Source organism: Chionomys nivalis, chromosome 22 (genome assembly GCF_950005125.1).
Source record: "Chionomys nivalis chromosome 22, mChiNiv1.1, whole genome shotgun sequence".
Taxonomy (NCBI): Eukaryota; Metazoa; Chordata; class Mammalia; order Rodentia; family Cricetidae; genus Chionomys; species Chionomys nivalis.
In genome coordinates this window covers 20,920,689-20,935,368 of record NC_080107.1, presented here as the reverse complement: position 1 = coordinate 20,935,368, position 14,680 = coordinate 20,920,689, and the positions used below count along the sequence as shown (strand labels likewise).

The following is a 14,680-nucleotide window of genomic DNA, read 5'->3' as shown; positions in this document are numbered from 1 at the left end:
TTGGACACATTTATTAATTTTTTTTTTTTAAAAAAACTGTACCCGAGGCATCTTAACAACCTTAAATTATTAAAGTAGAGATAAAATTAATAGCTAATTATTTGTGGGGCTTCTGAATTGTGGCTAAGAGTATAGTCTTTATAAAATGCTTTCTAAAATTAGGAAACTTTTCATTAATTAAAATAAATTTTAGCTGAAGTGGTGGGTGTTGGTGGACGGCTTTATCTGTGGATAAATACTTCTTCCAGTGAGAATACTTATTAATTTAACTATATATGTACAAAGCAGTGGGTAAAATAACAATACAGCCGGTAAATACTTCTGCTTTTGTTGTTGGTTGATTGATCAGTCTGTCTCAGGGTTTCTTTCAGTAGTAGTGTGTACCTAGTATCCCAGAATCCATGGTTTGGTTAGTCCCCAGCCCAGCCATCTCACTACCTCCTAGTCACCTGCCTTTTAGAATCCACATTGCCAACAACCATTAGCTTGATTTTAGTTTGATTTTTTTTTTGAATATTAGTATTTTCTTTGAAACTGAGTAATTTGAAAGGCAGTTTTTCTTAATTATTTTACAGTCAGCATCAGCATCTGCATCACCATTCCAGTCTACATGGTATAGTGAATCTGAGATAACTCAGGGAGCACGATCGAGAGCACAAAACCCACAACGGGATCATGATTCAAAAAGACCTAAACTTTCTTGTACAAACTGTACATCTACCTCAGCTGGGAGAAATACTGGAAGTGGCTTAAATACAGTATCAGGTAAGAAGTTACTCAGTTTCTGTTAAAAGCCACTTTATGAAATGTTTTGGATCAAAGTCTTTTCCCTCTCTGAGATTCTTAATATCTTAATATTTTTAATAAAATAGTTCATATGTGATAGTGGATCTGGAAATGCAATTAGTTTCCAAAATTTTACCTTAAATTGGTGGTGAAACTGAGTGGACTATTCATTTTGCCTTTTTGCTTTACAAAAAAGCTAAGAAAGGAAGAAACAAAATAGGTTTGAAAATTAATTTTAGTTTACTTTGTAATGAAATCATATCTAATAAAATTTGGAGTATCATCGCAAAATATACATTAATTCTTACTATAAAGACTGAAATATGACAGTAAAAATATTTCTGAGGTTGATAGAATATATGCTTAGAGTATGTAAACATTTAAGTCCAATTCCCCACATAGGGAAAAGTTTTTTTTCCTGATAAAATTGTATTTGATTCTATAATTGAATTACCATATCAAAATAGCTTGGTTTTAATTTTTATTTATTTTGAAACTGAGTCTCCTATTGTAGCCCTGGCCTAGAATTCACTCTATATATCAGGCTGGCCTTGAACTCACAGAAGCCTGGCTGCCTGTTTCTGCTTCTGCCTCCTAGTGTTAAGATAAGCCACCATGCCTGCCTTTGGTTCTGGTTTGGGTGGTTTTCCATCATCACTTTGACTTTTTATGAAGTGTTCTGTATCTTTGGCAGATTTTCAGTTTTGACTCATAATTATTTTAACATAATGTTACGTTATACATGGGCAGGTGTAATAGAGAATGAGACATTTAAGTTATGTATGAAAATAGATTTGCAGTGTGCAGCATCTAATTTTAACATACATAGATTTACCATATCTAAGGTTCTGCGTTTAGTCCCCAGTATCAAAAAAGAAGAATGTTTGAACAGGGAGGTAATTAAGAGATGATTAATTCATTAGTGGTGATTTTGTTTTGCTAAATTTGGCTATATAACTGGGTATAGCTATAATGATATAGTTATCTTTACTGTATTAAAGATATATGAACCTTGAAAGCCTTCTCTGAAATAAAATTTCTTGCATTACTTTAAGATTCTTCTTGGAGGCATAGTCAAGTTCCCAGATCTTCATCAATGGTACTTGGTTCATTTGGAACAGACCTGATTAGAGAAAGGAGAGATTTGGAGAGGAGAACAGATTCCTCCATTAGCAATCTTATGGATTATAATCACCGAAGTGGTGATTTCACAACTTCATCATGTATGTATAAACTACTTTGTTAAGTATAGCTTATATGTTAGTACACATGATCTCTGACATTGATAACAATACAGTGGAGGAAATTAAATTTTAATTTCTTACTGGCATATCAGAACTGTCTAATTTTTTAGCATCTTGATTTACTTGAAAAATAATATAAGCAATGTAGCTGGGCAGTGGTGGCATATGCTTTTAATCCCAGCACTCGGGAGGCAGATCTCTGAGTTTGAGACCAGCATGGTCTGTAGCATGAGTTCCAAGAAGGGCAGGCTACAAAGCTGTTGCCTCAAAAAACAATACAATAGCCAGGCGGTGGTGGCTCATGCCTTTAATCCCAGCACTCGGGAGGCAGAGGCAGGCGGATCTCTGGGAGTTCGAGGCCAGCCTGGTCTACAAGAGCTAGTTCCGGGACGGGCACCAAAACTACAGAGAAACCTTGTCTCGAAAAAAAACCAAAACCAAACAAACAAACAAAAAACCAATACAATAAAAAATAAATAGTTTAAAAACAGATGTTCTTGAGTAGTCAGCTTCTGTCTGCTTTCAAAATTTTTATACATGAAAAAAATTTAATATATTTTAATAAAGTAAAACTAGATAATTCTTCTATACTACAGTACGACTTGTCTACAACAGTTTTAATGTGTACTTGTAACTGAATTATGAAATAATTGTTTATTGCACCATTTTTATCAATAATTTTATGTGTATGGCTGTATTTGCCCACGTGTATGTCTATGCTTTACTTGTTTGCCTGGTGCCCAGGGAGGCCAGAAGAAGGTGACAGATTCTCTAGAATTAAGTTAAAAATGGCTGAGAGCCACCATGTGGGTTTGGGGAATGGAACCCAAGTCCTCTGATAAAGCTAGTGCTCTTAACTGCTGGGCTATCTTTCTGGCTCCCAAATTAACCATTTTAAGGATTATTTGGAACTGTATGGTTGTTTTGATTTTATTAAAATTTCAAGCATGTACAGTTTTTGTCTCTGTATGTAGACTTAAGCTTTTCAGAAGCCTAAGTAACAGAAGGAAAAGAACACTAATCAGAGTTAACAAAAGGATCATGCAGAAGTGGGTTTATGCTTGTTTTAGTCAAATTACAGAACAGGAATAGATTCAACCTGTTGTAGTTTATTCTTTCTGTGGTCTCCATATATTAGCCCAATAATAAATGTACCTGTTATACAAGGGTTATAGGAAGTATTCTTCACAAAAGAGTAATAATGTTTCTTATCTCCACTCAGATTGAAAACTCCTGTTGAGGAGTTCCGTCTTTATCTTGTTGTTGACCTTTAGACAAGGTCAAACTAAGCCAGCCAGGCCTGGAATTCTGTGCTCCTCCGCATCCCAGATAGCTGATAGCAGTGACCTGTATGACTCACAGTTCCAAACTTGCATTAAAGGGCTAAGGTGTGCCTGATGAGTAACCAAAATTAAAGAAATCCTTACCTGTTAATAGCAAGGAATATTATAAAAATATAAGGCAATAGAATTCACATAAAATAACTTTTTGCATAGAATAAGAATCTTCAAGACTATTTCTCTGGGATGGTTTTGCTTTTTTTATCATTGCACTGTTTTACTTGGACTAACGTTCTGTGTCAATTCTTGAGCGTCTTCTATTGTATCGGTCTCTCATTAATGTATTCAAATTACTTCAGCAACTTATTTTTATAAGCTTTCATACTTTGATATAAATTTGTAGTATTGATTTTACTTGGGAATACTTCAGAAATAAATTTTTCCTATAATAGTTAAGCTGTTATAGATAGCAGTATTCATTTCAAACCTAGTCTTTCAGTCTGGCAGTAGTCAATAAATGTACATTTAATAATAATTAAATTATTTCATAATTGGTTGCCTTCCCTTCTTTCAAAAATAGATGTTCAAGAAAGAGTTCCTTCTTCATATTCACAGGGAGCAAGACCAAAAGAGAATTCAGTGAGCAATTTACAGTTGAATTCATCATCTACCAATCACCAATTGCCTTCTGAACATCAAACAATATCAAGTTCTAGGGACTCTAGCAGAAATTCTTTCAGATCACATTTTTCTCCAAGACAATCAGAATCTTTTCGAAATGCTTCACATCCCACATTTTCATATCTTTCAAGTAGAGATGATACCCCAGTTATAAGCAATTCAGAAAGGGTTAGTTCATCTCGGAGACCATTTCAAGAATCTTCTGACAATGAAGGTAGGCGTACTACTAGAAGATTGCTGTCACGGATAGCTTCTAGCATGTCATCAACTTTTTTTTCACGAAGATCTGGTCAAGATTCCTTGAATACAAGATCATTGAGTTCTGATAATTATATTTCTCCAAGAACCTTGACTTCACAGTCTCGGAGTAATGGAGCATCGTCCTCTGAAGTCAGTGATAGCAGGACGTCTGAAGCTTCTCAGGGATTTAGATTCCTTAGGCGAAGGTGGGGTTTGTCATCTCTTAGCCAAAATCATAGCTCTGAACCAGATGCGGGAAATTTTAATCAAGAATCAGAAGGTAGAAGTACAGGACCGTGGTTGTCTTCCTCCCTTAGAAATAGATGCACACCTTTGTTCTCTAGGAGGAGGCGAGAGGGAAGAGATGAATCTTCAAGGATATCTGTGTCAGATGTCCCACCTAGATCTCATCTTTTTAGAAGAGAATCAAATGAAGTGGTTCACCTTGAAGCACCAAGTGATCCCCTTGAGGCTGCTGCCAACAGACCACAAGCATCTGGAGCAGCAAGCAGTGTCTCTGCTGGTGGCCCCACACCAGATCTGCCTCAGGGTGGAAGAAGTACAGGACTAGCAGGGATTCTTCCTGGTTCCCTATTCCGGTTTGCGGTCCCACCAACACTCGGAAGCAGTCTGACTGACAATGTCATGATTACTGTAGATATTATTCCTTCAGGCTGGAACGCAGCTGATGGGAAAAGTGATAAAGCTAAAAGTGCACCTTCAAGAGACCCAGAAAAACTGCAAAAAATAAAAGAAAGGTAAATTTGAATATTCATTGTACATTGTAAAGCTAGATCAGTTTAAAATTTTAAAATGGCTCTCATCTGCTTTCTTCTTTAAACATGGTGTTACTGAGACTTACAGGCAAATGATGATAATAATAAGGTAGGTTCTAGGGTATGAATTTTATCAAGAAACAATTTAAGGTATCTTAATTTATCTTGATAAACACAGACATTAATTAATTCCTTAATTCTATATAGTTAGACTGCTGCTAAATGGAATTTAATTGGGGAGAGGAACCAAATGATAAAACATCACCAATCTCAATTAGCTTAAAATAAATTAACTGGTTTACCACTGATTTTTGTATTTCTCAGTTTTCCTTTTTTATATATTTTGCCATGGGCTATTTTCCTGATTTTAAATTTTCCTCTCCCCTAGTAATATTAGCTTTAATACTTGTTCATTGTAGCAGTTTCCTCTGATTGTAAGCTATCTAAAGAATAAGCTAGAGTTCTAACCTTCAAAGATAGTTTTATTTATTGATCTTGACTGGTCTATAATTCTTTACTATTCTATCTAGTTAGGTTTAATTTTGGTTTTTGATGTTTTGTTTGAGACAGAATCTCATTATGTAGTCCTGGTTGACCTGGAACTGATAGAGACTTACTTGCTTCTGTTTCCCATGTGCTTGTATTAAAGAAATGTACCATACCAGATCCTACTTATGTAGTTTTAAATGAGCATTTATTTCGACAGAGTTCGTAGTGTGCGTGTTTGTGTGTTTATTGTATTTTGCCTTATATAATTTAAGACTTGACCAGTTAAATCAATAAACAGAAAAATTGGATCTACTTATTAAAAAGTAATTGAAATTATGAAGGGAAGAACATTTAATACAGGGCAGAATGTTCAGCTTTTCAGAGTAGTTTGTGCTTGATATCATGATTTTGATTAAACTAGGACAAAAAGTCACCTTATTGTCCGTGTGTCTCTCTCAGTAAATGTCTTGCTGAATTCACTCATACAGCCCAGGTTATGTTTCAGTAGCAGTTCTTCATTCAATGCTATCAGTTTACTGAGTCTTCTTTCATGTGCTATCAGTGAACTAACAAAATACAAAGCGAAGGAAACTTTGCTTGTTATAAAGTGAATTCATATGAATAGTACATGCTAGCCTGTTAAATAGAGGACAGAGAGAGGATAATAGAAAATGTTTCATGTTTTAAAACATATGTATACCAAAATGATTTAGTAAGATTGTTGAGAGTATAGTTCTAGAGAATTTTTAAGTCTTCTATTTTTAAAATTTTGATTCAATGAATATAAATAATTTGTCAGTTTTGATAACATGTCAATGAGAAACTACAAGTCATTCTGTACTTAACTGAGGTAGTTTCAGAATTCTTTTGCAATTGATAAAATGGACAGAGTGATGTGTATGTTACCCTTATACTATTGTATTTAAAATAATCTAGAAGACTTCAGTAATTAAAATCTTAGTGATTGTGAAAAAGGTGAACTTAAAGTGTGTTACCAAAGACAAAAGGTAAACCATTTGAAGCTGAGTTAAGTATGACTGGTCTTATATAACAGTTTTTATTCATAATAACATGACCCCTCAATTGTTACTATTGTTGCTTTATTCTTACTGTTTACTTTTTTGTACTCAGTATGAGTACAAATGGAAGACTGGAATTCTCTGTAATGAAGATGTCCTGCTAGGAGGAATTAAGATATCTCTGAAATCTGGGCCTTATTTTTCAGCCTCCTTTTAGAGGACTCTGAAGAAGAAGAAGGAGACTTATGTAGAATTTGTCAAATGGCAGCTGCATCGTCATCTAATTTACTGATAGAGCCATGCAAATGCACAGGGAGTCTGCAGTATGTCCATCAAGAGTGTATGAAAAAGTGGTTACAGGCCAAAATTAATTCTGGTAAGATTCACCCTTTTAGATACTTTGTTTTCAAACCATTTCCCGAGAGATAACACATACTGTAGGCATTTTGGCTAACAATCTTTTCCTAATGTATTATTAAAAGTATTCATACTTGTTTAACCCATATAATTTAATTAACCAGTAGTTATGGCATATACAATCCTTTGAGTCAAGCACACTCACCATATAGCAGCTATGTATACTGAGATAAGAGTTATTTATTGCCTGTGTCATTTAACAGGTTGTCAGGGAATTCCTTTGTGTGTACTGGTAGGAGAGTCAGGTACAGTTCCAGAAGTGGGGTTTAGAGTGTGATACACAAGACATAAAAAGCACCTGTTCCCATCTTACTGTCATTAAGAGAGCATCTTTCTTAGGAAACACCATTTAATTTTAGACCTTGATATACAGAACTGGCTTTCAGAAGGAAAGGAACATTTTAGCAGAGTAGAGCTCATAAGAAAGACATAGGTGTATTTGAGGAACTGAATGGTGTATGGTATGACTAGTATCAATTAATAGTTGGGTAAAGATTTGGTAGATGCAGTTGGGATAAGACAGAGTAGTAGTTCATGCAAGACTTGTAAAGGTAGAGACTAGAGCTTAAGTTTTTATCTAAGTATGATGGGAAGCCACTGAAGGGGGCAGAATTGAAATGTTCTTATTTTTATTGGCTGTTTTGGAGAAGAGATTTTAGGGTAAGACCAGACTTCCGGTCAGAATGGTGATAAGAAAGTGAGAGAAGTTTTTACTTTGTGTAAGCTGAAATAATTGTGTAAAAGTGGGTCTGATTCACTCAGCAACCTGTGGTTGCTCATCAAAGTGCATGCTGGCCTCCAAGCTTTCAGTGTGACAAATACGGGTTATCATATCAAAACCTCCCCTCAGCATGCTGCTTCTCTCCGCTCTTCACAATGGCAAGGCTTTCCCCTGCTGTTGTACTTTACTATGCTTTCTCTATGGTCTTCCCCTGCTCTTCTCCCCTCTTGCAGATAGCCCCGGCATGTTCAGTCTGCTGACTGTGTCCAGTCTACTTCTTTCTCTCTTTGCTTTGGACTCCTCCAGATGCCTCTGTTTATTTTTTCTCTCTTACTCAAGTAAAACCCTCCCCACTAATAATGGAGCGGTGATGTTGGCAGACTCTTTACTGCATACACTTCCTGTAGACTATCCTTTAAACGAGTTTGATGATGTTCTTACTCTTCCCAGTCTGCACAGTCTCTAGTTGTAGATTGGTGCAAGTTCACTCAAAAAATGTAAGAGGAGTTGGATCTGTTCACTGCTACTCATAAAACTTATTTGAGGACAGTTTTCAATTGGTAGCCATATCTAATAATCCCCAAATATTGGAAGGGCCCACATATGTCATTAGACATGACTACCTGCTAAAGTGAAGTGGGTGTGACAGAACAAAAGTTTTTTGTTTTCTGCTTTCCAAAAAAAATTATACCAAAAATACTGTGAGGAAAATTAACCACTTTGATTGTTTTCCAATGTGTAACTTTGAGTAGTTACTTCTAAAACTTTTCCATCACCCAATATAGAAAGTTTGTAGTCAGTAAGCTGTAACTCTGCACTTCATCCTCTTCCCAGACCATGATAGTGTTGAGCCTGTTGCTGTGTATCCTGCTGGTACCATTAACATCTTCTTTATTAGTGTATCTTGGGTTGAGCCATGTTATAAAATATATGAGGACTTAATTCTACTAATTGGCTGAAATGAGCTACTTTTATCTGGACAAACGTGGATCTCTTTTTTCCTCTTTGAGTCAGCAGGGTAGGCACATTGCTTAGATCACATACAAGGTCTACATATGTATGCTGTGGTACCAAAAATACTGGCCCTTAACTACTATTTAAGATGCTATGTCATTAAACATTGTTTTTGTAACTTGCCAACGTACTTTAGGAAGGAGGAGTAAGTACAGGTGACATTCCTTTGCCTCATTGTCAGCATCCCATAATTACAGGATGTGTGAGTGTGTAGGATTAAAAAAGGCCTCCAAATGATGGGTGGAGGCATGAATGTTACAATACAGAGCATGACGTGCACATTTGCCATTGTACGTCATTAATTTTGTATGCATTATGTGTTTATTGCAATACCATGCAATATCTTTCATGCTTGTCTACCTCCAGTATTTTAAACTTGATCTTAGGACAGAAAAACTGTACTAGTTACTGTTTGACTTTTTTTTTTTTTTTTTTTGGGGTCAGGTTCTTCATTAGAAGCTGTAACCACCTGTGAACTCTGTAAAGAGAAGTTGCAACTTAACCTGGAGGATTTTGATATTCATGAACTACATAGAGCTCATGCAAATGAACAAGTTAGTATATTTTGCCTAGTTTGGTAAGTGTCTGTTCTGTGCTTAAAGGACAGCTCTTGAAGAAAAGATTAAGTCATGGTCAGAAAACCTACATTAGTAATATTCTTACCATAATATATGAGTTTATAATTTCATAAAAATTTCCCTTTAAATAAAAGACTAATTTAAGATAAACTGTCAGATTTTGTAAGTAAGCCTAAAAATTAATAAAAGTTTAGGAAATTGGGCACAAAGTAAGCAGCACCATCACCTTACAGTCTATTATATTTTATAGCTTGACCAGCTTAGGATAATATATGTTGATGAAATCATAATAATAAAAGGTTTCTTTTTTGAAGACCTGAGTTCTGCTCCCACTAATGTTGGATGGCTCATAACTCTGGCATCTGAGAATGCTTAAACTCACATGCATATACCTACATACAAATTTATATACATGCACATTGAAAGTCTGTGATGAACTCTATGGACTTACAGCATATAGATATAACATATTGTTGTCTTAAACTAAAGAGTTATTTTCTCTTGCTACCTTTAGAAGTACATTGTTTCTCTCAAAATTAAGTCACATTTTCATTAAAAAGGTTTTGATTTTTATTTAATCATTTTATTGACCTGCATTCTTCATAATAAAGAAGTATTAGAAGATACTAGGTATAGTCATTGTAAAGACAATGATAATCTTGGCTTTATCTTCGATGAATCATGGATTCTAGTGGTTAGAGTTATCCTAAATTTTAAGTGATTGGTTCAATATAATTTTATTTTTTAAAAAAATTTTATCTTTTGCAAGGTGATAACCATTTTTGTTACTGGGTTTTGTTTTGAAACAAGGATTTACAGCATATCTCAGGCTGACTTGGAACTTGCTATATCAATCAGACTAGCCTTAAAACTCAGATCTTCCTGTCTCCACCCCTCCCGTCCCTCAGTGCTGGGATTAAAAGTTTGCCACCATGCCTGATACAGCCATTATAACTATGTAAAGTAAAATAATATAAACCACTTTCCCGGATACATGACTTCCCTTTCAGTTCAAATAATGTCAAAATTATTAAACATTTAAAGATTTCGTTTCAAATAAATTCTTTTTGTTGTTGTTTTGTTTTGTTTTTTTGAGACAGGGTTTCTCTGTGTAACAGTCTATCCTAGAACTAGCTCTTGTAGACCACGCTAGCTTCGAACTCACAGAGATCTGCCTGCCTCTGCCTCCCAAGTGCTGGGATTAAAGTCATGTGCCACCACCTCCCAGCTCACTTCAAATTCTTAATGATAGGTAGAATTTGATGAATAGTTTCTAAAATTAATATTAACATGCAATTCTTAATTTCAAATGCGTTTATCATCCAAAGCAGGTACATTGACCTTTTCACTGTAAAATTTAAAGGGACAGATTGGCTTTTTAATCTCTATATCCTAATTTGTGTTCAGAGATGTACTTATATTGGTACAATGCTAGCCTGGTATTTCTGGGACCTTGAGTTCATTCCCCAAGACCATGAAAGCAAAAAGATAAAGGAGGAGGGTACTCATAACAATTTTGAAACTATTTAGAATTTCTGAGTCTTTCATTCCCAACATGACCAAAAAAAAAAAAAAAAAAAAAAAAAAAAAAAACCATGCTAATATCAGTGTGTTACCTTTAAAGTAACAGGATTTAAAAAAAAATGACTAGTGTTATCATTTTCAGTATAAATTATAGTGCATGTTATAGATTTAGGTTATTTTAAAGAAGACTGAGATAATTTTTGTTTGTAAAAGGAAATCTGTTAGGAGCTTTACAGAAAACCAAAATATGTGTTATCTCACCAAATGACTTAAAAGGTAAACTTTGATATAAATAATTAGAGAGATAGAGATAGAATGAGGAAAGATCACACCTGTGTAAGGCAGTAGCTGTGTTGGAATACATTTCTTTAGTTTGCCAATAAACAGTGACCATCAGTCACAATCCTAGTATTGATTCTTTGTTTCTTTTCTGTGCTTCCCCTTTAAGGCTGAGTATGAGTTCATCAGCTCTGGTCTCTACCTAGTTGTCTTACTGCACTTGTGTGAGCAAAGCTTTTCTGATATGATGGGAAACACAATTGAACCAAGCACTCGTGTTCGAGTAAGTACTGTTAGTGTTGGGGAAGGAGGGGGAGACAGTGCTACAGGAATTAGTCTTGGAAAGCCAATTGATTCATGCGTTAGGATTCAAGTCCTAATTCCTTTTGTGGCGGGGAGTAAATGTTTCTTAGCAATAAAAATAGTCTATATTTAAAGGAAAGTGCTATCTTCTACAACAGATACCCTAAATTTGTCATAGGTTGTTTAGAGAAAGAAGTGATTTTTCAGCTTTTGTAAGTGAATTATTTCAGGGAGAATTGGACACCCAGAAAAATTTGTTATTTTGAATTTGTGGAAAAAAGACTTTATTAGCATCACATCTTAGAAACATAAAATTGAGTTCCAGAGGCCAAAGAATATGGAAGATTTACTACCTGATGTTATCCTGTAAAGGGTTACCCTTGAACTAATAATATTATCAGCTGAGGAAGGAACTAGTTGCAATAAATAATTTTTAATATTAGCTGTACATTTAAGCTAGCTTTTTGTGAGATATATGTAATCAGTGTCTTTATCTCAGTGAGTCAAAAGACACTTACACCCTGCTGCTGGCCATTTTGTGTGTCAGTCTTATTGCAACATTTTTAATTCAGCATTCTTAATTCTTCCTATATTGAAATGTGTCCATAACACAATAAAATATGTGTAAAATTAACCAATTTTATAATTTTAAGTATATAAAATTTGAGTTTGTGTTAATGTAACCTGTTTTTTGGTTTTTTCGAGACAGGTTTCTCTGTGGTTTTTGGAGCCTGTCCTGGAACTAGCTCTTGTAGACCAGGCTGGTCTCGAACTCACAGAGATCCGCCTGCCTCTGCCTCCCAAGTGCTGGGAGTAAAGGCGTGCGCCACCACCGCCCGGCCTAATGTAACCTGTTTTTATCTGAAAAATGATAAAATGTATAGTTCAAAATACATGTTATTTCTAAATTACTATTGTGCTTCATTTTTATATAGATATTTAAGTGACCCAATTAATAATTACTTGCATTAAGAATAAAGAAAGCTATCATTTTGAATGCTCTTAACTTTTCTGTTAATTTTTAAGTACTTCCGAAGTCATATGCCCCATCTGGAGTTAATACTATAAAATGATTTCTAAAATGGTTTGCTGTTAACTCTAGTAAATGAAGAACATACAAAGCATATAAGTAAGGTCTATTCAGCCTTTCTTTAAAAAAAAAAAAATGTTAAGAATACAAGCTTTGAGTTAGCTACCAAGTTTAGGCAAGCAAACATTAGTTCATTTAGGCCCAGAAAACTAATTTTTTGTTTCCCCATTTGATTTCATAAGTTTTTTTGAAAGTGTTAGGAAGACAGCATTATTGGAAATGATTATTTGATTATATCTGCTCCTATTCATGATACTGGTTTCCCCATGATTAATTAAAACTGATTATGTAAGACATGTAACATAATACCCTTAATGTTAATTTATGTCGTTGGGGAAGAAAGACCCCTGTTTAAAGGATTAGAATGGTGTTTGGCTTTTTAAGTAGAAATAAATCTCCTTTAGTGTTTCTCTTTAGATCCATTTGCAACATTTAAACTACTGTATTTCTTTCTGCATTGTTTCTAGTTTATTAACCTTGCAAGAACTCTTCAGGCACATATGGAAGATCTCGAAAGTAGGTGGAATTTCCCCTCCCCAGATTTGTTGAATTTACTTTTGCAAATTAAACCCACAGAACAAAACCTAAATGTACTCTTTTCTACCAAATTGAGTTTTGGTTATAGGCCTAATACTACCACAGTTAACTTATTTGAATACTATGGGTTGGAAAATAGGCTCTAGTTTTTTTTAACGTATTTTTTAAAGTTATGTTTAATATGTGGAAGGAGGTAATTTTAATTACTAACTTTCAGTAAACTGCTTTGATTTTACTATATGTGATTAAAAGGAAAACATAAAATTAACTAAGTCCTATCTGTTAAGGCTTTTTATTTTTAATATATGAAAAAAATTACTTTTTAATTAAATTCCAGATCATAGAAGGAATTCTTTAGGTTTGTGCTTGGTTCCAGGAAAATAAGGAAAAGAGGCTTGAGCCCATAACAAAATGGTTTTGCTTGTTCTTTGTTTACTTATAGGTATTTCTTTGTGGACCTTTAATTCCGGGCAGCTCAAATTTCTTAGGGTCATTTTGTCATTCTCGTTAGGTGAAGACACCTAATCCCAAATCTTACAGGCATTTCCCCCCGTGGTGCTTCATACCAGGCGAGGGCAAAATTAGCTTTAGAACTACTTGTGGGGAAAATTAAACCCATCCGATCCCTGCCTGTTTGCTTTTCACCCTCAGCAACAGGTTTCCCTCCCAGTGAAGTCTCCAGTGTTTGAAATGTGTGTTTTCATGTTGATAGGCATTTCCACCTTTAGAATACCTCTTATCTAGAAGACATGTAAGGTTATTACCTATAGAGGAAGCCTGGCATCCTTTGAAGATAAATGTGAGAAGGATCTGTCCTCATAAAAACCTTTTACTTCTTTAAATATTCTAAGATCTAGCCTTTATAAGTTTTTATGCCTGTACTAATTTTAGGTCTTAACAGGATTTAAGAGAAAATCAGACAGCACATTCTTAGGTCTTTTTATTAGCATACGTGAAATTAAAGGAGCTAGTTGGAATTACTGCTTACTGTGAATTTTTTATTTATAATATTAATAAAAATAGCTCATTGACTAATACAAAAGTTCAGTTTTTTTCTGGAAATTTTAATTTCTGTTTTGGTAGGCTACTGTTGTGGTCATTTGTTTCAGTATTTTTTCCCCAAGCTTTCTCACTTTGAAAAAAGTATTTTCATTTAAAACATAATTTCCTAAGCATAACATGGTCTTTTTTCTGTATGCAAGAGAGAAGAAAAAGCTAGAAGTAAGATATAGACAACTTTAGCTGACAGTGGAAGATGGTGCGGCCTCAAATGAATCTCAAATGACTGGAGTATTGCTACATTCTGAAAACTAGCGGAGTTGTATCTTCCTGTGGAATCAGTCACTAGAAACATGATACTCCCTAAAACACAATTCAGCAGTATGATACGTAAACATAGAGCATCACAACAGGGTTTATGCCAGTCATGAGCTGGATAGCACTTATTTTAAATAGATTTTATCCATAAATGTTAACATTTTTCCAACTCTTAGTTTGGGTTGATCTAGTATCCTAGAGAGCATTCATTAAGCTTTTTTGCTCTTGATAATAGTAAAGAGATTAGTTGATGTTTATCTTAAAGAACTTAAAATTTCCCTAACATATAAATCAGATTACGTATTGCATAGCTTCTTATTGCCTTGGCTATCCCAAAGACATTCCAGGATGTTTTATATTAAATATTGCGTCACTAATGGCCATT

General features: G+C 34.6%; 1 protein-coding gene across 5 annotated transcripts in view; it reads left to right on the top strand.

Annotated features, from left to right (window-relative positions):
- Marchf7 (membrane associated ring-CH-type finger 7) overlaps positions 1-14,680 on the top strand; it is a 36,081-nt gene that overhangs the window by 19,436 nt on the left and 1,965 nt on the right. For 2 of the 5 annotated variants that reach the window (XM_057755514.1, XM_057755515.1), the window contains exons 3-9: positions 576-765; positions 1,842-2,009; positions 3,891-4,989; positions 6,722-6,891; positions 9,112-9,221; positions 11,218-11,331; positions 12,909-12,957. In XM_057755514.1, the coding sequence (XP_057611497.1) occupies positions 576-765; positions 1,842-2,009; positions 3,891-4,989; positions 6,722-6,891; positions 9,112-9,221; positions 11,218-11,331; positions 12,909-12,957 (1,900 nt within the window). The remainder of the gene's footprint in view (positions 1-575; positions 766-1,841; positions 2,010-3,890; positions 4,990-6,721; positions 6,892-9,111; positions 9,222-11,217; positions 11,332-12,908; positions 12,958-14,680) is intronic. The other 3 variants (XM_057755517.1, XM_057755516.1, XM_057755518.1) reach the window with 3 other exon arrangements.